The 26284-nt window shown below is 46.5% G+C and overlaps 1 protein-coding gene across 4 annotated transcripts; it reads left to right on the plus strand.

Moving 5' to 3' along the window:
* CAPN10 (calpain 10) lies at positions 1-26027 on the plus strand. Of its 4 annotated transcripts, none has more exons than XM_081862462.1 (14): positions 1-173; positions 4086-4174; positions 5369-5572; positions 8421-8552; positions 9650-9846; positions 11083-11300; positions 11710-11851; positions 13793-13959; positions 14065-14348; positions 15426-15628; positions 17195-17450; positions 18017-18222; positions 19564-19609; positions 24277-26027. In XM_081862462.1, exons 3-14 carry the CDS (start codon positions 5429-5431, stop codon positions 24304-24306), a joined length of 2025 nt encoding a protein of 674 aa, XP_081718588.1. In that variant the 5' UTR covers positions 1-173; positions 4086-4174; positions 5369-5428; the 3' UTR covers positions 24307-26027. The 4 variants fall into 4 exon arrangements, with proteins under 4 accessions (XP_081718588.1, XP_081718585.1, XP_081718587.1 ...); XM_081862459.1 differs by having other exon boundaries at positions 5426-5572; XM_081862461.1 differs by lacking the exon at positions 1-173 and adding an exon at positions 198-344 and having other exon boundaries at positions 5426-5572.
* The last annotated feature ends 257 nt before the right edge of the window (positions 26028-26284 follow it).

The following is a 26284-nucleotide window of genomic DNA, read 5'->3' on the forward strand; positions in this document are numbered from 1 at the left end:
GGAACAGTAGTTTTCTAGGCTACAAAGGTAGTGCACGGGGGTTTGTGTGTGTGTGTGTCTTTTTGCACCGGGAACAAGGGGGTTTTGCCATTGGTCGTGGCTGCATCGTGTGCTTCGGACCTTCCTTTGGGTTGGTTGGAGAGAGGAGATCTCCGCTGCGATCTGGCTGAAAGGTGGGACCGGGGATGATGGATGCAGAGCGCGCTGTGCAAGGGGCGAAAGGGGTTGCTTGCTTGCACGACCATGCACGCCTGCATGCAGAGTTGCTTTGCCATGGGAAGAGAACAAGAGGGGCTTTGTTTGCTAGGGCAAGGGGAGGAAGCGGAAGCTGGTGTGGGGCCAAGGTGGGGCTGCCCCAGGCATGGCTTTTCCTGGGGTGAGATGGATTCCTGGTGTGCTAGAATTCGCTGCCATCCATTTGCTTGAAGGGCGCTAAAAGGGGGTGCGCAATCGGCAGCGATCGGGCATGGCACCTAGCGAGCCTCCATGTTCCGAGGCACTGTACCTGTGACTCACAGGTGCCGGGCGCGCAAAACAGGGGAGGCCAGGCTTGCTGGGCAGATCCTGAAAGACTGGGATGGACAGGCCTTCGGTGTGGTCCAGGGTGGGGGTTTCTGCTTGGAATGGCGATGCAGTGCAACACAGAACAAGGCGCCTGGGCTTTTTAGTTGTTGTGGAAAATATCATCCTGCCCTGAAGTGGGTTGCTGCCTTCCTCTCTCTTTTTTCCCCTGATTAAAGTTCAGCCTGTTGCACAGCAGCTGAAAGCACAGATTTAGAAGATGGGGCTGGGGGTGGCGGGTGGCATGCATATAGATGCATTATGCTGGCTTGGGGTGTTGCACCACCGGACCCTGGGAAGCCATGGAGCACACCGGGTGACCTGTCACCGGTGCTCCCAACCTAGCCTGCCTTGCAGGGTTGCTGTGAGGGTGAAATGGGGAAGGGGAGAATCAAGTAGACCGCCATGGGATCCCTGGAGGATAGGAACGTAATGAAGAAATAGCTTGGATCTGCGGTGAGAAAGATGGGGATCGGGGCTAGATCAACCGTGAAGCAAAATAAGCACCAAGAGAAGGCCACCGCAGCAATTTAAAGCCTCCTACATAAATGGGAAAAAAATGGCGTAATAAAAAAATAATTATTATTTTATTTTTTTATACCCCGCCCATCCATATACACACATGATAATAGTAATAATAATAATAATAATAATAATAATAATAATAATAATATAATAATAGATGATAATAGATGATAATAGATGATAATAATTAATAGATATTAATGGTATACATTAATCTTGGAAATACAACAAAATTAGAATCTGTCAACTGGCAAAGCGCCACTCGGTCCATTGAAGCTCACATGTTTGTTGGTTGCGTCGGCTGAATTAGACATATACAGAGGCATCAAAATCTTTTAAAGCGCTTGGGGCCTCTAAAGGTCTCAATCCGGCCCTGAGGGCGGTAGGCTGACACGTCCACCGGTGTGGCCCTGCGTGCGTTTGTGGGGGACAAGGGACATGAGGTGTCGCTGGCTTTTGATGGCATGAAAGAACATGGTGTTGGCGATGCGACATCCATGTTGGTCGCGGTGAGTCGGGGGTTGCTGAGGGCGAAGATGCTCTTCTGCGCTTCTGAGGTCGCTTTTGGGGGGTCGGTTGTGTCTGAGGATGCCTGCAGTCGCATCCACACACCGTACATTTAAAGTGCAAGACTCCCCCCCCCCAAAAGAACCCTGGGAACTGTAGTTTGCCCCCTCACAAGTGCCAGCGCCTTCTCCAAGCTACAGTTCCCAGGATTCTTTGGCATAGGCAAGTCATGTGCTTTAAATGTGGTGTGGGTGTGAAGAGACCTGAATGGGTTTTCTGTGGGGGCTATTGTGAGCAATTCTGGGCTGCATCAATAGGAGTATAGCATCTAGATGAAGGGAAGGAATAGTGCCACTGTATTCTGCTCTGGTCAGACCTCACCTGGAGTACTGTGTCCAGTTCTGGGCACCACAGTTCAAGAAGGACACTGACAAACTGGAACGTGTCCAGAGGAGGGCAACCAAAATGGTCAAAGGCCTGGAAATGATGTCTTATGAGGAACGGCTAAGGGAGCTGGGCATGTTTAGCCTGGAGAAGAGGAGGTTAAGGGGTGATATGATAGCCATGTTCAAATATATAAAAGGATGTCACATAGAGGAGGGAGAAAGGTTGTTTTCTGCTGCTCCAGAGAAGCGGACACGGAGCAATGGTTCCAAACTACAAGAAAGAAGATTCCACCTAAACATTAGGAAGAACTTCCTGACAGTAAGAGCTGTTTGACAGTGGAATTTGCTGCCAAGGAGTGTGGTGGAGTCTCCTTCTTTGGAGGTCTTTAAGCAGAGGCTTGACAACCATATGTCAGGAGTGCTCTGATGGTGTTTCCTGCTTGGCAGGGGGTTGGACTCGATGGCCCTTGTGGTCTCTTCCAACTCTAGGATTCTATGAGCATTTCATTGTTCCTGGCATTGTGTGGGGAAGAAGTGTGAGCAGGGTTGTCTTGGTGATGAAGGGAGTGGCCTCTTCCAGCTGCCTCCACACGAGAAGGGCAGCACACTGTTTGTTTTTGCTTATTGTACAACATTTATATACCGCTTTACCTGACAGAAAACCCCTAAGCGATTTGCAAAGAGCAATCCAAAATATTCATTTAAAATACAATTATTATCGTTATTATTATTATCTGACGGGGGGTTGCTCCGGCTACTCTAGGCAGCTTCCGACAAATAATAAAACCACAGTCAAATATTAGAAACTTCCCTATACAGGCCTGCCTTCAGATGTCCTCTAAAAGGCAGATAGTTGTTTAATAAGAATAAAAGGTCTAAATATAAAATTATAAAATATAAATAAACATTGCCGTTTAAAAATAATCCTAGATAAATGAAAAGGTAGCACAGTGGTGCCCCGCAAGACAAACGCCTCGCAAGACGGAAAACCCGCTAGACGAAAGGGTTTTCCATTTTGGAGGCGCTTCGCAAAACGAATTTCCCTATGGGCTTGCTTCGCAAGACAAAAATGTCTTGCGAGTTCCTGCGGTCCCCCCCCCTTTTCCTAAGCCCTAAGCCGCTTAACAGCTGATCGCTAAAAGCCACTAAACCGCTAATAGCGATAATCCGCTAAGCTGTCAATGGGCTTGCTTCGCAAGACGAAAAAACCGCTATACGAAGAGCCTCACGGAACGGATTAATTTCGTCTTGCGAGGCACCACTGCATTCCTTTTTGAACACCTGATACATTTGTGCTGAGTCATGCAACAGCAAAAACAGAATTCTGGGAGCTGTAGTTTGTTAATGGTGCTGTTAGGAGGCCCCTATTCCCCCTCATGGAGCTACAGTTTCCAGAGTGTTTTAACAACCAGCCCGTATTCCCAGGGAACTCTGGGAATTGTAGCGCCCCCAAGGAGAGGAGGGTCTCCTTGCTACTCTCAGGGCCTTTAAAAAACTACGGTTCCCAAGATTCTTTGGGGGAAGCTATGATGGTTTAAAGCACAATACTGCCATATATCTATAGTGCCGATGGGGCTCGTTGCAAATAAATGGGAAAATGTTCATTTATTTTGCCATATCTCCCTATCCTGTTCTGGCAATGCTGGCATCACCATCGCCGCCTCAGCCAGGGCCAACCTCATAAGAACAGCAAATTATATTTATATCAGGGGCAGAAATTTGGAGTTTCCGGTTACAGAGTTTTGATTCTGTTTGCTTTGCCTGAAAGGCCCGGAAAACCTCATTGTTTCTCACTCGGCTCCTCACCGTGTAGAGCTGTGGTTCCCAAACGCCCCACAGGGGGGCAATTTGATTTTTAAGTGAGGCAATTTGAGAATGAGTTTAGACCAAGTTAATGGCCTTTTAGGCTTCCTCCGCGTGAATAGGAGATCCCTTTTTGAATAATAAGAATTATATGTCACGTGGGCGTGCGTCAGGATTTTAGAGATGCTCAGGTGGGACACAGCCCAAAAAAGGTTGGGAATCACTAGTATCGAGTCTGGTTTTCCCCATGCAAACTGATTCCTTTCTCTGTACCTCTCCCTCCCCCCCCCCCGATTTGTATAGACCCAGCTTGTGGGTTCTTTAGGACGTATCCGGGGTTTCTGAATGAAGACTATTGCAGGTAAAAGGGACGGAAACAGAGAGCAGGCATGGTAAGTGACTTAACGTTCATTTCACGCTAGGGGGAGCAGGAGTCTGATTTTTCTTGGCTACCTATAGGGTAAGGAGAGCATTAGCTTCTGCTACTTTTGAGCATCTCTGGACTTGGTCCACAGACAGCGCAAAGTCATCCCCAAATGACGTTGCAATTCTTTTCTCTAACATTCCTCCTTTAATGGACTCCCAACAGTTTCACGGTCCCTGCCAGGTGCTTCTGGGAAGCTCACAAGTAAGTTGTGAGGGCAACAGCCCTCTCTTGCTCTCTGCCTCTTGAATCTTTTGTGCAAAGGTATACTGCCTTTGAAGCTGGAGGCTCCTTTTGGCTGTCATGCCTAACCAGCCCAGGGATCTGATCAGTCCTGTTTCAAAGCTAGTGGCCATCCCCAGTGAGTTCTGTAAGTTAACTATGCCTTGCATGAAGAAGTCTTTCCTTTTATCCGACTCAAAACCTCCTGCCCAGTCCATTCTGTGATCCCAAGCTCTTGTATTAGAAAGGAGCCTCTTTCTGGGGGCCTACAGGACCGCCTCTCCCGGTATGCCCCACGGAGGACCTTAAGGTCCATAAACAGCAACACCCTAGAGGTCCCAGGCCCTAAGGAAGTCAGATTAGCCTCAACCAGAGCCAGAGCCTTTTCAGCACTGGCTCCGGCCTGGTGGAACGCTCTGTCTCATGAGACCAGGGCCCCGCGGGATCTGCAGGGCCTGTAAGACAGAGTTCTTCTACCTGGCCTTTGGCTTGGAATCAACTTGATCCCCTCCCCCTCTTTCCTTTTTCCTTCTGTGATGGAACTCCTATTCGGGGACTTCCCTGGCTTTTTTCTGGAACACATAGGACCAGTCTGGATAGTTGGCCTTGGTAAAGATTTGACGTTTTCATCCCCAAAAAGTTTTTGATTTGAGTTCCTACTGAAATGAGGCTGCATTTTAATGTTCTATTTTAATCTTGCTTTTAAGTTGTATTTTAATCAATTGCTTTTATACTTGGTGTTAGCCGCCCTGAGCCCAGTCTTGGCTAGGGCGGGCGGGGTATAAATAATTTTATTATTATTATTATTATTATTATTATTATTATTATTATTATTATTATGTCTTCTTTGCTTTCTCTCCTCTCCCACCACCCTTTCTTTTATGACAGTGTGTATCTTTATAACTGTGGTTCCTTTCCCTCCTTTCTAATACGGTTGCAGGTTTAAATTGGAGTCCTGCAGCCTCTGACGTTGATGCAAATATTTGCTGTTTCATAGAAGATGCTGGGAGACCGGGAGCCGTCAGATCTCAAGGGAGATCTTTACAAGGACCTCGCATTTCCGGCTAATGACGACTCTCTCTTTTTTAACTACTCGACTCCTCTGGCTCATTTCAGGGGGGAGATTTGTTGGCTGAGACCTCAGGTTTGTTTTGGCTCCTCCACACACCCTATTTATTGTGCTTTCGTGATGATTTGTGCTCAGGGCAGTTAAACGCAGTCCCACTTTCAATACTGTTTGCATCTGCCAAGGTTTTGGAGTAGTCAAACTGCTTCACTTCCAACTAATGCATGTGCTGTAACTTCCCACTGAAATCAAGTAACTTTTCATACCACAAATGTCCTGGTTTATCCTTTGACCCGTTCCACATCTCTAAGCACTTGATTGTTTAGTGTGGCAACGCCTGCACATTGGAACTCCCTGCCTCTTGAGATCAAGCAAGCAGGCTCCTTCACTGAGGCGTTCCCAAAGTAAAGGAAGGATTGAACTCTGATTAATAAGAATACACACAGAGGCTTGAACCAGCATGACTCTGGGAAGGGTGCGTATAATAATCTCTCCCTCCACCCTCCGACCCAGGTCGTTTTATACACAAAAGAATTTTTTACAGAGTGTTCGTAAGAACCAATCAGATTTCTTCTGAGCATTTCAACAAACCCCACGTGGGGAAAAGTTAGACTACCAAAACTATGGGGAAAAGTTAGACTACCAAAACTAATTAAGCACGGGGTAAACAAAGAACAGAACTACAAAGAAGTATATTTGGCAACCTGTGAGGTCATAAACAAGCAATAAACATGATAAGAAGGATGGCCAGGAGGACAGCGATCATTATCACCTTCATGTGAAACCTGTTTCCTGGCCCTAAGATTAACATCCTAGGATTAACATATCAGAAAGGCTACTTCAAAGAAACTTGCCCACTGTCTTTGATGACCCAGGATGCCTGCCTGGCTGTGTACGTGACTTGTGAAGAAAGAGAAATGGAACAGAGATGCAGAAGTGTGGATTGATCAAGAATCATATCAAAATAGTTTAAACCCAGTCAACGCAATGCTTTCATTGCTGACACAGATGGCTTACTCTATATTTGTTATAATTCCTCATAGCAATCCCACCTGATCGCTACATTCACTGTACTCTTTTTGGTGCCTGCAAATAACATTCTTGTTTAGACAAGCCTACCCATTTGCTTAGTAAGTTGAGACAATTTTAATCTGTTTTAGTATTTTAACTTTTGTATGTTTTGAACCATGGCTGTGATTCCCCCCCCCCCCAATTTTATTGTTTTATATTTTTGAGGGTTTTTTGGTTTTTTTTACTGTCAAGTGGTGTGTATTTTTTTTAATTAAATGACTAAATAAAATACATGCAAAACCCACCAGCCTACAGAGACCCTTTGACTGATGTGGGTTTTTTTAAAAGCAAAATCCTAGTCACTAGTGAGTAGCCGAACAAATAACAAATTTACCGTATTTTTCGCTCTATAAGACTCACTTTTCCCCTCCTAAAAAGTAAGGGTAAATGTGTGTGCGTCTTATGGAGCGAATGCAGGCTGTGCAGCTATCGCTGAAGCCAGAACAGCAAGAGGGATCGCTGCTGTTCTGGCTTCTGGGATTCAGAATATTTTTTCCCCTTGTTTTCCTCCTCCAAAAACTAGATGCATCTTGTGGTCTGGTGTGTCTTATAGAACGAAAAGTATGATAAGTTGTTGGTTTGTTTTTTTTATTAAAAAAATCATCCCAGGATGAGGACAAGAGTGAGGCTCTTAAGAGCAGCCATGGTGGATTATTGACTTCATAAAATCATAGAATCTGCAATGAACTGGGTTTCCCAGCTGCCCTGAGCCACATCAACCCAATCTAGGCATTTTAGTACTCCATGTGGTCAGGCGGAGTGGGAACAAGGATGCAAGTGTTTGTCCTTGCCAATGTGGAGGGTCAGCTTCTGAAACAGGGAGCCTTTCCAACTGGGGGGGAGGATGCTTCCCAGGTGATTTAGAAATCATGTGAGGAGCCTCCATGGGTACAGCTGGTGTTTTCCTCCAATTGTTTTTTTTGGGGGGGGGGTTGTTGTTAACACACTCGCCCCTCCATGCCATTCTAATTGTGCAAATAGAATCCCAGATCAACCTCATTCCTGCTCCCATACTTCAAGTGAAAAGTTTGCAAAACCACCTTTTATTTTTAACAGGGCACCCCTGTCTTTATGCAGACATACCTTACTATAAAAATATTCATGCACATTTGAAAAACAGTGGGGAAGCTGTACTAGGAAATGCAGGTTTGTGTTGGATAGGGCAAGTGGAGGTTATGTTGGTGCGAAACAATCGGCTCCTGTCTTAGCTGGTGGAAACTTACAGTACCATTTGTTTCTCTCCCCAGAACTTGCTTCTCCATTCTTAAAGCCTTAGGTTTATTTTCCACCTCTGTGCACAGCATCTGAGGGTTGATTTATGACCCATGACAGCAGCTGCCCATTTATAGATAATGAGCACCTGTATGATCACAGCATTCCAGATTTTTCCAGAGCAGTGACTTGTTACACAGTTGCCTCATGCTTAATTTGAGGAAAACATGTTGCTTAACTACAAAAAACCAGCCCAAATTAATAATAAAATAATAAATTTACTTACATGATCTGACTAATTCTGCAGCTTTTCAAAATAGGTAGCAAGTGAATCGGGTGGGGAGCACTGGCTTAGTCCCAAATGATGAAGTACAGAACATGCAATAGAATTATAGAATCGTAGAGTTCGAAGGGACCCTGGGGGTCATCTAGTCCAACCCCAGGCAGTTGCAGGAATCTCCACTACAGCATTCGTGACAGATGGCCATCCAGCTTCTGCTTAAAAACCTCCAAGGAATAGAACCAATCTGTTCTGTAACACCACTCAAAGCAGAATCCCAGAGCCTTTCTGTTTAATCCTGAAATACAGTTGGCTCTATAAAAAGTTAGCAGTAAACTTGCACTGTTTCTTTCTCCCCACCAGGAGATTTGTTCTACACCTCGATTATTTTCCGACAATCAATATGAGTGGCAAGTCAAGCAAGGGATGCTGGGAGACTGCTGGTTCCTGTGTGCCTGTGCCGCTTTACAGAAGAGTAAATACTTGTTGGCCAAGGTACAGGACAGTGCTGCTCCTTTGATTGGGAGAGGATCCATGTTCTTACGGTCTGGTTCTCTGCAGATGTTTTGAACTACAACTCCCACCAGCCCCAGCCAACATGATGAATGGTCAGGAATGATGGGAGTTTCAGTCCAAAACACTTGGAGGACAACAAATTGCGGATGTTAGACTCACTATCTGTTTTGGCACCAGGAAGCCTAGCTTGGCACAGTGCCTCTGAAACGTAAGGTGCATTTTACTGCATTATTTTTATTTGATTTTATTTATTAACGCCACAGTACAAATATGAAATTTTTACATAGTAATACATATATTATATTTATAAAGTCACATTTTCACATTCCATTATGTACCGACATCTAGCCATTTCTTATTTGCTTCATATTTCTTGCCCTGTGTCTTCCCTTCACCACTGCGTGACTTCCTTGTTATTATTTTAAAACTTTATTATTGTGATTGTATTTTTGTATCTTAATAGTTAAACATACATTCTTATATATCTGTTTAACTTAACTTTGTGAAATCAGTCTATACATATCAATAAATTCTTGTTGGAGCTTCTTTTGGACATGTATTCTTCTATGCATTTCCATTCCTGTTTGGAGATTTTGATCAGATTGCATTCTAATTGTTGCCGTCATTTTTGCTAATTCAGTCATGTTGCCCATCTTTCATTGATGGTACTTCTACTTTTAGTGCATTATTATTACCCGCTTGATTCAAAACAAGTCCTTTAAAATCACTCCAAATCTCACTGCTGGTTCCCAGTCAGATTAAACTTCACATATTAAGCAGAAGTTTCTATTTAGGAAATGAGAGGAAGAATGAATACGGGTGTCTGGCCAAGGTGTGTTTGGAAGATTAGAGGAGGGGCCATAAGTTACCAAAACACTGCCCTGCTCATTGTGCCATGTCCCCAGGTTGCACATATGCTTTTAAGATTTTTTTCCTGTAGCCATAAGGACTAGAATCTTGCTATGTTTTAAGAAGGCAGGAAGGAAAGGAGTCTTCGGGCGCCTGCACAGACGCGGAATGCAAAAGCCTTTGCCTGCTCCTGTTGCCTCTGACTTGCTCTTGTTTTGTTTTCGCAGGTGATACCTCCAGGTCAGCCCAGCTGGAGAGATGAGAAATACAGAGGCTGTTTCACTTGCCGGGTTTGGCAATTTGGGCACTGGGTGGAGGTGACCATAGACGACCGCCTGCCTTGCCTGGGGGGCAAACTCTGCTTCTCGCAGTGCCAGACAGAAGATGTGTTTTGGCTCCCTCTCCTGGAAAAGGCCTATGCCAAGTACGTGTGGAGGGACTTGCCCTGGAGGGGATTGCAAACCGTGTGCCCGGCTGCACAGATTCACACAGCAATTTTCAAACAAGTCTTGGTTGCGCTGAGTGTTCATTTTGTGTGTGATCTTCCACACATGGAAGTGGTTGGAAGAACCCTGAAGGGGCGTAAACATTTGAAAGCTTTCCTGGCTTCTTTACTTTGACACTGGGAATTAATACAAAATGAGAGGATTTCCCTGATAATTCCCTAAGGGCAAACGGCTCATCTTTTAGGACCGACAGTCAGTCCATTGTGTTGCCTTGTTCCTCCTTGGGCAGAGCCAAGTGACAGGCCAGACATTTACCCTCTAGGGGCTCAAAAGGTCTCCTTAACTTCTGGGAGAGAAACGGGCCCAGAAATCCCAGGAAATTGATTATAGGACGACAGTTCCTATTGTGACTTACCTGCTACTCTTGATGGGGTTCTCCCAGTGAATAAAATCAAGAAAAATTATGCCCTGTACAGTTTTAAAACAAGCCACTGTTGAATTATGGGTTGTGGAATTGGCTTGTTAAACTGGCCAGGGTTTGTGGTGAAACACCACTCCTGGTTCACACTCAACAAGAAGCTAAGATTTGGAGGAACTGAAAGGAAATGCTGGCCCAGTCCTTCTCCCAGCAGCATGGGAGTCACTTGGGTGGGGAGTGTTTGAGCCCAAGGCCTGGCTCAGCCTCATTCCCATTCCTGTATGCAGTACTAAACCATGGTTTAGTGTTACATGCAAACGTGGCCTGTGTGTCCTTTGCAGTCCTTGTTTTCTTTTCCAGAATTGCCCTTAGCTGTGCTTTCTGCATAGTGAGGACTCTGAATTTGTGGAAAAGTTAGTTACCTATTCAGATTTTTCTAAACAAAAATATTTTCAGCAGGATTCTAAATGCTTTCCAAATCTGGTGCACTTATTTTTCTTCCTTACAAAAATAGGTGTGGATGACATAGCGTTTTCCATTCATGTGGATAATTTTGGCTGCTGGTGCCCAATGTATCAGAGTTGCCTGGTCTTGCAAAACACATCCGAAAGCTTCTAGCCACCAAAAATATTTAGTAGGCTTGACTCGCCTCAATAGTTCTGATACACTTACCACTAACTGATGCACTAGCGGATTTCCCAAGGATTGGCAGGGACTTTACATATTTTCACCAACTTCAGCTTTCTTTTGAAGTACTGGTATGATGTCCTGGAGTTTTTGTGTTTTCTCTCTCTAGGGTGCATGGATCTTACGAACAGCTCTGGGCAGGCCAGGTTGCTGACGCTCTTGTGGATCTGACAGGAGGCCTAGCGGAGAGGTGGTCCCTCAAAGACCCAGGCCGGAGCACAGAAAGGGAGAGGGCAGGCAAAGTTTTGGAGAAGGCGGTATTTAGGAGACTGATGAACTTGAAAGAGAAATGCGTGATGAGCTGCTCCGTCTTCAGCTCACGGCAAGGTAAACATGGAGCTCTTTAAAGCCTGTTCAGTCTCAGAATTTAGCTGGGCAAGAAGCCTATGGATGGCCAGGCTGCTTTCTGAAATGCGTCTGTTGTAAGCAGTCTTCATTTTCAAGGTTTTGACAATCACACCCTTGTATTTCATTGCTGAGGTGCAGTTAGCATTCGAAACCATAATCTAAAACACAGTACAGTAACCAAAAGCGTAACCAAAACCATTAGCAATATTATTATCCCAGTATAGTTACTCTGGTTGCACTGAAGTTTTCTGCAAATAAATAGACCTTGAATTGACGCCTGGAGAAAGATAATAGGAAGGGGGTTCCATAAACTGGGAGCTGCCATTGCAAAGAGATGATGTTTGCATGTCTGTGGGGCATGTCTGTGTTGCTTTCTCCGCATGCCCAGGTACCAGCGAACTGGGGGAGTTCCACGCCTTCATCGTTGTCGACATGCAAGATCTCTCCAAAGTGTCCCGGAAGGAGATCATCCTGCTGCGGATCCGTAACCCCTGGGGGAGGCGTTGCTGGAAAGGGCCCTGGAGGGAGGGGTGAGTGGGCGTTCCACATGCCAGTTTCTTAAGGATGCCCTGGTGCCGTGCTTTTGTCCCTGCGTGGGTCTGCATCAGATGCCATTTGCAAACACCATAAATGCTTCTTCAGGTCTGTCCTCAAACCAGGAAGCGAGTTGCTTATATCGGTTTGGGAGGATTCTGCATACATTGGCGGTGGTGGCAGAACTCTTAATTGCCCCATTCGCAGCCCAGATCCCTTCTTTGAAGGGCTGTAAAGGGGGACATTGATGACTGGTTGAGGCTGGTAGGGCAGCATGCAGGGAGCCCAACCCTAGGTGGCGCTAGAGCCCATTGACAGGCAGAGCCAGCTTGTTCTAGTTCCGCCCCCATCCCTTCTGAGCCCTACAAGGGCAACATGGAGGCTAAGGAGGAGGAAGCTGACAACCAGGGCCACCTTCTGGACTGCTTGGAAGTAAGGGGGCAGGCGGGTGGGGGCTGGCTGAGGTTGGTGGGGCAGTGTGCCCCAGTGGGAAGAGGGTTATATTTTTGCTAATGCGCTCGCCAAGGAGAAGACAGTGAATATAGACGTAGGCTACGATACAATATCTTTATTGTCATTGTCCCATACAGAACAATGAAATTGAAAAATCTACATAAGACATTCAAAACCCCCTAAAAACTCTGAAACCCCATTTTAAAATACAATATACTATAGAGACTCCTTATACTGCATTTACAACCAGAATTGCATTTGGGTAGAAACTCTTTTTCAGATGGCTAGTCCTGGTCTTTATAACCCTGGACCTTCTTCCAGAAGGCAGAAGCTGAAAGAGATCATTTCTGGGGTGTGCACTATCCTGCGCTATCTCTGCAGCTTTCTTATGGCACCTGGCAGCATAGATTTGATCTAAGGTGGGAAGAGTGCACCCAATTATTCTCTCGGCAGTCTTTACAGCCGTGCAGCTCCCAAACCACAAACACACACACCTTTGCTGATTGTTACCTGCCGGTGTGCCAACAACCATTCTCGTCTTTCTACTTCTGCGCCAATGAAGCATGTCAACTTTTGGCTCTTTCTGTCGGGCGAAACCAGACGTAGAATGGGAGATGTCCAGATAGGCTGTCTCTCAGGAAGGTGTCCAGGTGAGGAAGAGGACAGAGCCCCTTCTTCCACCTTAAGGACTTGTGGACAAGACAAACCTTCAGACGGCATACCTTGTCTTCTATACACCTCTTAAAACCACAGGAGCCGTAGTTCTCTGTTTCACCCGGGAGCCCAACTTGCCAGCCTGGTTGGCATTCAGCATCCTTGGGCAGATGCCTGGGGACCAGTGGTCTGGCAGGCGCCAACACTGTGCTTGCCCTGGCCTCTCTCTTGTGGGGTGTCATGGAGGAGCCATTTTAATTTCCCTTCTCCAAAGCTCTGGATGTAGCATTGGTCCTGGGGCATTGTGGGAAATTAAAATGGCAGCTTCCATATTAATTTCCCACTGCGCCTCAGAGTGACATCGCAGGGCTAGTTGAGAGGAAATTTCTATTTTGCTGTAGGGACTTCACCTTTTGTATTTTGTTAAAGTACCGTGTCCAGTGTTTCACAAGTTTGGGTCTCCAGCTGTTTTGGGACTACAATTCCCATCATCCCTGACCGCTGGTCTTGCTAGCTGGGGATGATGGGAGCTGTAGTCCAAAAACAGTTGGAGACCCAAGTTTGGGAAACACTGAATGACATTGTGAATAATGATAATAGTAATAATAATAAATGTATCTATTATGACATTTATTCCCCATATCTCTCCCCCTCTCCATTTTATCTTCACAACAACCCTGTCAGCTAGATAAGGCTGAGATTGAGTGACTGGCCCAAAGTCACTCAGTGAGCCGAGCAGGGATTTGAACCCTGGTCTCCCAGGTCCTTGAGCGGCACTCTAACCCCCACACTGACATTCATTTTTGTCCTTGTTGCCTCTTGTTCTTCAGTGGTCCAGGGTGGAGCCAACTGGACCCTGTGGTTGCTGCAGAGCTGTTGTCCCAGATTCAGGAAGGAGAATTTTGGGTCGAAGAGGAGGAGTTCTTTGCGGAATTTGATGAGATCATAACTGGGTACCCGATTACTGAAGAAGGACAGCTTCAGAGCCTTTACACCGGTAGGACACAAGGAAAGAGATGCGGTCTCCCCTTGACCCCAAATGCTGCTCTGGCTCAGTGATGTGATGTGTGCATACCGTATTTTTTTCCATCTCTCCCCACAGACAGAGTGCTGAGCCACACGCAGAAGCTGTACGGGTCCTGGGTGAGGGGCCAATCCGCAGGTGGTTGCCGCAACAACAGCACCTTCCCCACGAATCCCAAGTTCTGGCTGAGGGTCTTTGAGCAGAGCGAGGTGTGCATTGCCCTCCTGCAGAAACACCGCAAGCACAGCACTGACTGGGCGGGCAGGATCCGCAACTGGCCCCGCTTAGTGGAAGCAGATCCCGCTTTAAACGATGGCATCCGAGGCAAAAATTACCATGCGGTGGGGCTCCACATATGGAAGGTAACGAGCAGTGTGGGTGGGGATCTGGGCCGCCTCCTTATACAGAATGTTTCTTTTTTAAAAATACAGTTATTTAGTTTTTCAGTTTAAAGTTTTACAGTCAATTATCCAACAACCAACAGAAAGACACGATTCTCCTGAAATTCCCTCTTCCCCTTTGTGGGTCCTTTTGTTAACCATTTCCTCCTGCACCTTTTATAATAATCCAAAGCTTTTACATCTCCATTATATCCAAAATTCAAAATTAAACTACAAGTGTTATTCCAATTCTACTAATGATTTTAGCTGTTTACAATGGTTTTTAAGATAAATTATAATCCCCCCCATTCCTTGTTAAAATTTTGGTCTTCCTGATTTCTGATTCCCAAAAAATGTTCAGTAACTGGAACACTCACATTCAGCAATAAGCCGTTCGAGATGCAAGGTACGACTGTAGTTTTATCTTGTGAACTGCCCTGAAATGTATGGGTGGTGGGCGGTATACAGATTTAATAAATAATAATACTGTTGAGCACAAAACAGGTTCTAAGGTCAGATTATGGGGGCTTTCTTTGTATACATTGGGGTGGGTTCCTGGGGGAAAGCAAAAACAGCTCTTTCCAGGGGACACGAATGCTTTGTGTTCCTGCTTTGTGTTTGCCTTGACCACTTGTAATAGTAATAATATAATAATAATTTATTATTTGTACCCCGCCCATCTGGCTGGGTTTCCCCAGCCACTCTGGGCGGCTTCCATAAAAACCAGAAATACACTAAAATATCACAGATTAAAAACTTCCCTGAACAGGGCTGCCTTAAGATGTCTTCTGAATGTCAGGTAGTTATTTATCGCTTTGACATCTGATGGGAGGGCGTTCCACAGGGCGGGCGCCACTACCGAGAAGGCCCTCTGCCTGGTTCCCTGTAGCTTTGCTTCTCGCAATGAGGGAACTGCCAGAAGGCCCTCGGCACTGGACCTCAGCGTCCGACGATGGGGGTGGAGACGCTCCTTCAGGTATACTGGGCCGAGGCCGTAGTAAGACTTTGTAAGACTTTGTAAGACCTCTGCAGCACTGCCATTGATTTTCCACCTTCCAGGTCGAAAAGAAACAGTTCAGCCTCCCAAAGACGCTCTCTGCTCCTCCAGTTTCCAGCACCGTTTGCCACTCCTACAACCGAGAGGTGCACCTGCATTGTGACCTCCCTCCTGGCTATTACCTGGTCATCCCCAGCACCTTCCTGAACGATGCTGAGGGCAACTTCCTGCTTCGGGTCTTCTCCAGCGGAAGAATATCCCTCAGGTGCATCCGAAAGAAAGGAAATGCAACGTGGGGAGGGAGGGTGGTACATGAGTCAGACCCTTAGTCCACCCAGCTCAGTTTTGCCAACTCTGGCTGGCAGCATCTCTCCAAAGTTTCAGACACAAGTTCTGTCCTGGAGATGCTGAGGGTTGGGAAGCAGGTGTTGTGACACCGAGCTTGGCAGTTTGTGTGAAACTTAGCTGCATCTTGAGATTTCCCACCCTGTGATTTAAATAATGGTGGGCACTGTTACTGCAAGTGCTATATCATAGAATCGTAGAGTTGGAAGGGACCCCAGGGGACATCTAGTCCAACCCCCAGCAATGCAGGAATCTCAACTAGTTTGTACATGACAGATGGCCATCCAGCCTCTGCTTAAAATCCTCCAGGGATGGAGAGTCCATTACCTTCTGAGGGAGACTGTTCCACTGTCAAGCAGCTCTTACTGTCAGGAAGTCCTTCCTGATGTTGAGTCGGAATCTCCTTTCCTGTAACTTGAATCCATTGGTTCGAGTCCTACCCTTCAGGATGGGAGAAAACAAGCTTGCTCCATCTTCTGTGTGACAGATGCTTGAAGAGGGCGATCATATCTCCTTTCAGTCTCCTCTTTCCCAGGTTAAACATGCCCAACTCCCACAACAAGAGGATAAACCTTCTGCCGGTAGGAGCTGTTTGACAGTGGAACCAACTCCTTCAGCAGTTTATGGACTCTTCTTCACTGGAGGTTTTCAAACTAGAGGTTAGATGGCCATCCATCATGGATTCTTCAGCTGTGATTCCTGCATTGCAGGAGGTTGAACTAAAGGCTCTTGGGGTCCCTTCCGACTCTACGGTTCTATGAAAAGCCACTAAGAGGTTCCAAGAGAACCAGGTGGTCCATGCCTCACTGCAGGTCATCAACCAGTGCGGTTCCCCCTCCAAAATCAGGTCTTAAGCCAGGTTGGAGTGGGCAGGAGCAGGATATAAATTTATTATAGAGAAGCATAACATGTCCAGATGAATCTCAATTTAAGGGATCACATATGGGTTTGGTGACCCAGGTTCTTCTTCTTCATTGGCGATCCCTTGTAGCTGAGTAAGATTGTCTTCCATAAACAGGGTTTTTAACAGTGAGTCCGTAAGTGACTGTGGAGGCCAATTCTGGATCCACACCTCCTTCCACAGTGGGGACATTGGTTTCTGGGTGGGAGTTGATCATGGGGATGGTTTGCCAAGCATGCCTTCCTCTTAGCATGTTTCTCCCTTTCTTCCTGAGTTCAAGCATCTTCAAAGCCCATGACACCTTTGGTAAAGGCTGTTCTCCAACTGGAGCGCTCGCAGGCCAGTGTTTCCCAGTTGTCAGTGTTTATACTACATTTTTTTTAAGATTTGCCTTGAGAGAGTCTTTCGACCTCTTTTGTTGTCCACCAGCATTACGCTTTCCATTTTCTGACCAATGGGGGTTGGCCTTTTAACGCAGAACCACCATGATGGGTACTGTGGTCTAGAAGTGCCCTTTGTTAACCCCACCTCTCTCCCTTCTCTCCCCCATCTCTTCTCTTTGCCCTCCTCGCCTTGCCTTTGTAGTGAGATAAAACTCCCGTCGCCCGACAACGCCATCCGTGAAGAGCTCCCGGGGGGCGAGTGGGACACAGCCCGGCTGGAGGGTTGCTGGAGGAAAGGGCAGAACGCCGGCGGCAGCCGCAACTTCCCTTCCTTCCACACCAACCCCTGCTTCCCTTTCTCCGTCCCCACAGGCGTGGGGCAGAGCAGCATCAAGATTGCCCTCCGCCAGCACTGCCCAGATAACAAGTGCCGCCCAATAGGGTTTCACATCTTCCAGGTAGGAAACCTCAAGGACCTACTCTCCCCATATGAACTGACCGGGCCCTGCATTCATCTTCTGAGGCCCTTCTTCATGTGCCTCCTTCACCTGAGGTCCAGATGGTGGCAACAGAAGAACAGGCCTTTTCTGCCGTGGCTAACCATGATTAAGAATCCACACTATGGTTGGAGCTTCCATAAGTACAACCGATAAACCATGGTTTGGAACTGCTTCTCTCTCTGCTTCTGTGTCTCTGTCTTTGTTTGTCTCTCTCTCTCTTTCCTATCTTCTTGGGACTGTCCCTTATCAGTTCAATTCCTTCCTGAGGCAGACCGGTAGCCTCAAATGTGGTTTATCAGCCATCTTTGAATTTGGGCAGAAAAGCAAACTGTGGTTAGCGCAAGCTGTGACTTGCAAACTCCTTCAAACCCCGGTTTCAGATGCTGGTTTCTTGGCCTGAAACAAACCATGGTTCGTGGGCAGGCTTTGGTTTTGTGTTACAATTGAGCCCTGCCGTTGACTTAAGGGAGTCGATACCTGAGGGTCACAGGGAAGCCTTCTTAACAGCCTGCAATCCTTTTTAGGTCCCCAGTGACAACAACAACGTGAAAATGCCTTCGTCTTCCTTCCTGCACTTGGAGCCGGTGGTTAGTTGTGTGCCTCATTGCTACTCGCAGGAAGTAAGCCAGCTGTGCCGCCTCTCTTCAGGGAATTACGCCATTGTTCCTTCTACATATTTGCCAGATACAGAAGGCAGCTTCACGGTGATCGTAGCTACCAAAATAGACAGGTAAAGCCATGCTTGCTTCTGCTAGATCAGTGTTCCCGAACCGGTTGCCTCCCAGATGTTTGAATGATCAACTCCCATCAGCTCCAGCACAATGAGAGTTGGAGTGTCAAAATATCTGCAGAGCACCAGGTTCAGAATAAAGTGGTACCTTGGTTCTTGAACGGCTTAGTTGTCGAACAAATCAGCTCCTGAATGCCGCAAACCTGGAAGTAAGTGTTTCTGTGGCCTCCAATTGAGTGCAGGAAGCTCCTCCAGCCAATTGGAAGCCATGCCTTGGTTTTTGAACGGTTTCAGGAGTCGAACAGACTCCCAGAACAGATTAAGTTTGAGAACCAAGGTACCACTGTACACGGATGTCTTTGCAAACAGGACTGGGCACCTGCCTTGCCTTGTCTCCCCCCATTTTGGCTGGGGAGTCCTGTTCTTTGAGAGTCCTGTTCTAGGAACTGATCCACACTACAAATAGAAAACCATTTTTCACTACTAGGTTTTTAAAAGTAATTTTAATATCATAACAAAATACACAAAATATCACGTACACCAATGAACAATCCATAGTAATAAATAATAAAAACATAATACCATATTTTTCTGTGTATAAGACGCCTCCATGTATAATACATGAATTTTGGGGGACTCCAAATTAAGAAAGCACCCCTCAGCACTACCCGTGGATAAGATGAACTCCTATTTTAAACCTAATTTTTTGGTAAAAAAACCCCTAGTCTTATACACGGAAAAATATGGTGTATTTGACTTCCTTTAAGCAATATCTTATTTTGAAATGTGTTCTCTCATTCTTATTTATATTTATATTTAACTGCCACATTTTGTAGTTGACCTCCTTTGTAATGTTTTATTTTGAAATCTGTGCGCTCTGGCTTCCGTCATGGTGTTTTGTTGCGCTAGAAGTCCTGCTGGCCACATGATCCGGAAAGCTATCTGTGGACAAACGCCGGCTCCCTCGGCCTGAAAGCGAGATGAGCGCCACACCCCATAGTCGCCTTTGACTGAACTTAACTGTCCAGAGCTCCTTTACCTTTACCTTACCTATTTTGAAATCTTTAAGATAATATTTTATTGATGCCAATGGTGCCAGTGTAAGCAATGTAAAAAATAGATAAATATTTCCCATTCTCAACAGAAATTGCCATTTGTAGCTCATGTTTTCATTAGCCCCTCTAATGGCAAAGTCGGGTGGTGAGTGTTGGCAAGGTGTGAAGCAAAAGCAGCAGCAGCAGCAAAAATTGGCTCCTTCAGGATATCTCTGAAGCTGTTGGTTAGTGATGTAGGACTGGCCCTACATTGTATTTTGCAATAGTAATATCTTCTTTTGCACAGGAAGAGCATTCGGAGCAAGGAGACCTTGGGGCAAAGGCTGCAAGAGGCAAGTGGCACTTTTGAAAATCAGTTCATGTTAAATTAATTGCGTTTTTAATTGCATTTTTAAATTCTCAGCTTGGCACAGGAGGCAGTCGCTTAGAGCAGCATCAGGCCATCCTGGTGCCTTCCAGTTGTTTTTGACTACAACTCCCATCAGCCCCAGACAGGGGGGCGCCAGGTTGGCTGAGGCTGACTTAGGGCACGCCCGGATTCCAAGAGCGGACATGTGACTTGTAGGCTTGTCTGGGCTCTCCTCCTCGAGGCTCCTCCCATCAGTTTCACTCTCTGCCCCTCTCATCTCTTCCTGCCTCGTGTGGAGGGAAAGGCCATAGCTCAGTGTAGAGCATCTGCTGTGCATGTGCAGAGCGCCCCAGGTTCCAACCCCAGTGGCATTGCCGGGTAGGCCTGGGCTGGAGAGCGGAACTCCTGTCAGTCAGTGTAGACAATACTGAGGTATCCACGGACCAAGGGTCTGACTCAGTGATCCTCAGTCGTGCTGGAAGATTCCTATCCAGATTCTTGGAAAGAGAGCTGTTACCCATCAGAATGGAGTTCAGCCTTCCCCAATCTGGTGCCTTCCAGACAGCTACAGTGGTGCCCCGCAAGACGAATGCCTCGCAAGACGGAAAACCCGCTAGACGAAAGGGTTTTCCGATTTGGAGGTGCTTCGCAAAACGAATTTCCCTATGGGCTTGCTTCGCAAGACGAAAATGTCTTGCGAGTTCCTGTGGGGTTTCCCCCCCCCCCCTTCTAAGCCGCTAAGCTGTTTATCAGCTGATCCGCTAAGCCGCTTATCAGCTGATCCGCTAAGCCGCTTATCAGCTGATCCGCTAAGCCGCTTATCAGCTGATCCGCTAAGCAACTAAGCTGCTTATCAGCTGATCCGCTAAGCTGCTAATAGCATTAAGCCGCTAAGCCGCTAATGGGCTTGCTTTGCAAGACGAAAAAACCGCAAAACGAAGAGACTTGCGGAACGGATTCTTTTCGTCTTGCGAGGCACCACTGTATTTATTTCATAAAATTTATACACTGATTGGATTTTTGTACAAAAAACAAAATATCAAAACGGTTTACGAGTGGGTTGTTTTTTTCATTTTGATTGTGTATTTTGTGGTTTTATATTTTGATTTTATTCTGTGAACCGCCCTGAGACCTCTGGGTATAGGGAAGTATATAAATTCAATTAATAATAATAATAATAACAATAATAATAATACAATGGTATCCCTGGTTGCGAACGGGATCCATTCCAGAGGCCCATTCGCAACATAAAAGGAACGCAACCCACGCCTGCGCACGCGCGGGTTGCGATTCGCCACTTCTGCGCATGCGCGTGATGTCATTTTGCGCATCTGCGCAAGCGGCGAAACCTGGAAGTAACCCTTTCCAGAACTTCTGGGTTGCCATGGGATGCAACATGAAAACACGTAACCTGAAGCAAACGTAACAAGAGGTATGACTGTAATTATACTAATAATAATCCCTTTCTCTTTCAATGCACTGCACTGGCTGCCAATTAGTTTCCGGGCCCAGGTCAAAGTGCTGCTTTTGACCTACAAAGCCTTAAATGGCTCAGGACTGCAGTACCTCAAGGACCTCTTCTCCCCATGTAAACCACCCCGGACCCTGAGATCATCCTCTGGGGCCCTCCGTGTGCCCCCCCCCGAATGACCCAGGGACTTTCTGCCTCAGCTGACTCTGGGCACCCTGTTACTGCAGACATGGCTCCCAGGGGTGCCCTTCTCCCCTGCCCTTGCACTTCCTGGGCACGTCCAGACTGTCGTTCTTTTTGGGTGGGATTCCAGCACACACAGGGAAATTCAGATTGTAGCTGACTGTGCAGTCCCCGAGTTTCCCCAAGAGAAACATTGTGCAATAAGGAAAGTGAGGGGGAAATGCAGAGGAGAGTGCGGGGCAACTTGCTTGCTTTGAGGCAACACCATCTAAACTTCCCAGAAACAGTAGCCAATGTCATTCAAAAGCCAGTGTTGCCTAGTCTCCCTGCAAACAAATTGGGGTGAATACTGAACAGACAGACTGTCTGGAAGAGACCTTGGAGGCGGGCTCTTCTGGACCTTTCAAGTGCTCTGAGAAATGACCACTGGAGTGGCTCAGAAGACAACGTGAATGAGAGGAAAGGAGAAATGCAGCGGCAAGTGATGCCTTCTGCCTGACTCGGTCCAGTATACCTGAAGGAGCATCTCCACCCCCATCGTTCTGCCTGGATACTGAGGTCCAGTTCCGAGGGCTTTCTGGCGGTTCTCTCCCTGCGAGAAGCCAAGTTACAGGGAACCAGGCAGAGGGCCTTCTCAGTAGTGGCACCCGCCCTGTGGAATGCCCCCCCCCCACCAGAGAAAAACAACTGCCAGACTTTTAGAAGACATCTGAAGGCAGCCCTGTTTAGGGACGCTCTTAATGTTTAATAGACTATTGTATTTTAATATTCTGTTGGAAGCCGCCCAGAGTGGCTGGGGAAACCCAGCCAGATGGGCGGTGGTGGTGGTGGTGGTGGTTGTTGTTGTTATTATTATGAACAAGCCTGCCCCGGGGTTGGATCAGGCCAAACTGCCACCTCTTTTCATCTTATCATAGGATTGCATATTTGGAAGGGACCCTGAGGATCGCCTAGTCCCATACGGGGATCGAACCTGTGATCTTGGCGTTACCAGCACCATGCTCTAACCAACTGAGCTATCCTTTCTATTTCCCAAGGAAGTTATAAGGAGCCCGAAAGAGCCCTTTGGGTTGGCGTTGCTAATTTGACCGAAAATCCCAGAGCAAATCTAATAGCAAAACACTCCAGGCACCCCCATAATTGTTCTGCCCCCCCCCCCATCTTCCCACCATAAGAAAAAGGGGAATACAGTCTCCAAATAGGATCCTGCTGCATGTCTTCTTGAGAGTCCCGAATTTACAAGCCACCCTGGTCCTAATTTGCTGGTCTGTGAGCTGCTTTGGTCATGTTAAGCTGACTTTGTAAAACGAAGGGATGGGGAACCCGTGACCCTCCAGATGTTGAGGGACTCCAGCTCCCATCAGCCCTTGCAACCAGCAGAGGCAAGGGGCCGGAGACGGTAGGAGTTTTAATTCAGCAACATCTGGAGAACCACAAATCCCTCATCCCTGCTTTAAAAGCATTGACATCCCTTCTAGTTGTGCTCTTACAGCTTTTGTTGCCTATGTGCATAGATTTCTCAGAACAATAAAAAGGCTTTTAAAATCACTCCTGAAAATAGCCATTTAAATAAGTTGCCAGCAGTTGATGAGTTGGATGAGCAAGGTATAACATCCGAAGGGGGTGGGTGACGAAGAGGCTTTTTAAAGCCTTGCTGGCCTTAAAACTACTCTGTGAGGTAGGTCAGTGTTATTATACTCAGAGCCAGACAGCCAAATCTCCACTCCTGTGTGGACAGTTCTTAACTTGGCTTGTTTTTAAATCACAACAGAGAAGCCTTAGCAGAGCCAAGAAACACAGACCTAGAATATCCCTTTTAAAAGTTTATTTCTACAGAGCAACCTTCATAATTTTCCAAACACGCTTGCGCAGGCCAGAATTCTTGTGGGGTTCAGTTGAGTGCAAGTTAGACACAACACACAAATTCAAAAGTAGTTCCTTAATGCCACACACTGTTTCTCCAGAGTCGTACATGCTACGGTTGTCTCCCGCTTGGACTACTGCAATGTGACTCCATGTGGGGCTACCTTTGAAGGTGCCTCAGAAATCACAACTAATCCAGAATGCAGTTGCCAGACTGGTGACTGGGAATGGGCACCAGGACCACATAACACCAGCTCCCAGTACGTTTCTGAGCACAATTCAAAGTGTTGGTGCTGACCTTTAAAGCCCCAAACGGCCTTGGCCTAGTATATCTGAAGGAGCGTCTCCACCTCCATCGTTCTGCCCGGACACTGAGGTCCAGCTCCAAGGGCCTTCTGGCGGTTCCCTTACTGAGAGAAGTGAGGTTACAGGAAAGCAGGCAGAGGGCCTTCTCGGTGGTGGCGCCCTCCCATCAGATGGTTAGATAAATAACTACACAACTTGTAGAAGACATTTAAAGGCAACCCTGTGTTGAAAAGTTTTATTATGTTTTATTATGCTTTTACATGTGCTGGAAGCCACCCAGAGTGGCTGGAGCAACCCAGCCGGATGGGCGGAATATAAATATTAAGCACTCCCCAACTCCTAACATTATAAATCTAGCATCAACAAACAATGTAAGTCTTCTCCAAGACATATAACATGACTTGGATGATCAAGTCAGCTAAGTGGGCACACATCTTACCCCTTCCAGAGAGGTTTGGGATGTTATTGAATGATGCAGCCCTGGTAGCTGTGAGCTCAGGTGTGTTGCTTCATAGACGAGCTAAAATCTGCTTTAAAAGGCCCTTAGCACCCGATTCAAACTCCCACCCTAGAAGCACGCCCCTCTCTAACTAGCATCCGTGTACTGAAAGCCCTCTCCAGACATATCAGGAGGACTAGGCACTCTGCTTGTTTATAAGAGCTCAGCTTCTCTGAATTCCATGCCATTCGTGTTGGACCTCTTGACTGTGTGGATTTCTCCTTTGGACTCTTTCTTGAAGGTTTGGGGGGGGGGTGGAGCCCACAAAACAGCAGTTTCTGTTTTTGTTTCCAACAGTGTGCATGTTTGTTTTTCTTTCATTCTGCAGGTCTCCTTCAAAGCTGTGATGAAAATGTAATTTGGAATTGGCACACCCAGCAAAGGAGGAAGTGGTGGGCGCCTTGAGAAGGGCAACACTGTTTTTTCTTTAACCCGACGGATGTTGGGCCCAACTGGGTTTCCCCCCCAGGCAGAGTCGCATCTGGCCCTCTCTTTAAAATCAAACGGAACGAAATCTCACCTCCAATTCCTCTCCTGTTTGTTTGTTTCAAATACCCCCGTATGAACTGTGTCGAGATCCATGGACTTTGCTTGGTGTACTTTGTTCAGTGCCCTCTAAATATCGTCGGAAAGGCACCGCTGTGCATGTGCTGTGTTCAAATCTGTTCTGATTCTGTGGTGGTGAGACTTTTGCCCTATGTGTGTGTGTATGTGTGTGTGTTCATAGTGGAAGTCGGTTTCTCGGAGACAAAACCGTTAACCAAGTAAGCTTTGGAAACAGATAGTGGGGAAAGGAGGCCAGGAGGAAGCAGACAGGAAATGCTACCATCCTTTCAGGAAGGAAGTTTTTAAAAAGATAGTGATTGCGGCCAGCGATGCTTTCCACATATGCAAGACGCCACTCGCAGCTGGGTGCAGCGTCTTAGGTGCTTGACAATCCCCCCCACCCCACTGTATTGGCTGCCCCAAACTAGGTGTAAATGCAGGAGATGGCTTACATTATGTTATTTGAGGCATTTCTATCTTGCTCTCCATTGAAACCCGCAAGACCAAAAATAAAACCAGATTTATATAATAATAAATGGAACCAGTATTGCCTCGAGACAATAACCGTGAACGGGTCCAGTGAGTGAGTAGCCTGCCTGTCACCACCTGTGTACAATTAACCGAAGGGTGAAAAAAGTACGTTTCTAAACCTATTTGTCTTCAGCCCACAAAGGCAGGTTGACTGTTGGGCAGACTTGCTCAAAGCTGCTTGGGAAAACCATCCCCTCAGCAAACCTCTCATCATATCCCTTAGTGGCTTAGTCCTTCACAGTCAAGACTCCCCCCCAAAAATGAGTATTGTGTGGAAGGTGATAAGTGGACAGGACTTGGGAGGTATAACAGCTCTGTCTAAACTGGATTCCTCTCCCAGCTCCATAGAACAGAGTTGCAAGGGACCTCAAGGGTCATCTAGCCCAACCCCATGCTTCTGTTCCTGCCTCGTTGGATTCCCATTCCTTTTTCTCGATTTCCCACTGCACTCTTCCACCACACTCCAACGTTCATTTTTTCAAGCCCTCTGCCTCCTGATTTCGGTGATTCCCTCCACCTTGGCCAGAATCCGGTGAGGCATGAAGGAAAAACCTCCTGGCTGGAATTTCCTGCCTTATTTGAGCCTTTTGGTGGGGCTGATCTTGCAGCAGCTGGGCTGCAGTTGCCCAGAACGTCTTATTTATTTATTTAAGTTATTTAAACAGTTGTGTTTATCTGGTTGGGGAGATTCTAAGGAGCTTCTTTCAGGACAATGTGAGCTGGTGAAGCGAGAATAATCCCCTTTGTAATAAGGCATTGGTTTGAAACTTTGCGGGGAGGAAATCGCACGTGACGGATTTAAGAAGAGCTATAATTTTAAAATTATTAGTTGGAGAGAGTTATGCCTCTATAGTTCAAACTGATCTTTTTCCAGATTTCCTTGGAAAGCATTTCTTAAGTGAGATTTTAAAATATTGTATTTTTTTTAACAAATGAGGTCGTCGGTGAAACGTCTTTTGAAAATAATATATTAAAATGTTAAATGGCATTCCGTTCACACGAGCTTATTTGGTGAGTTGTGTTCTTTTATACTGTGGTGCTTTTTTCATGGTAATGCTTTGCCAGTTGTGTGTGTGTGTGTGTGTGTGTTGAAAACAGTAAGGAAAATGGAAAATAGCCTCATTTTTCTCTGCTATAGACAACTCTTCCAGGCATCTGTGTTGCCCACTAGACTTTGCAAGTGTCTACGTTTTCAATTTGTCTGCCCCATTGGGATAAAGGAAATTGACAATGATTTTCTTTGTAGTGGCAATCACTCC

This window comes from Podarcis erhardii, assembly GCF_964252035.2.
Source record: "Podarcis erhardii genome assembly, chromosome: 5".
Classification (NCBI taxonomy): Eukaryota; Metazoa; Chordata; class Lepidosauria; order Squamata; family Lacertidae; genus Podarcis; species Podarcis erhardii.

Excerpts from the sequence above, each read along its gene's own strand:
- CAPN10 (XM_081862459.1), top strand. Across the intron at positions 11,852-13,792 it reads AAAGGGCCCTGGAGGGAGGG|TGGTCCAGGGTGGAGCCAAC; the intron begins GTGAGTGGGCGT and ends CTTGTTCTTCAG. Across the intron at positions 18,223-19,563 it reads GTAGCTACCAAAATAGACAG|GAAGAGCATTCGGAGCAAGG; the intron begins GTAAAGCCATGC and ends TCTTTTGCACAG.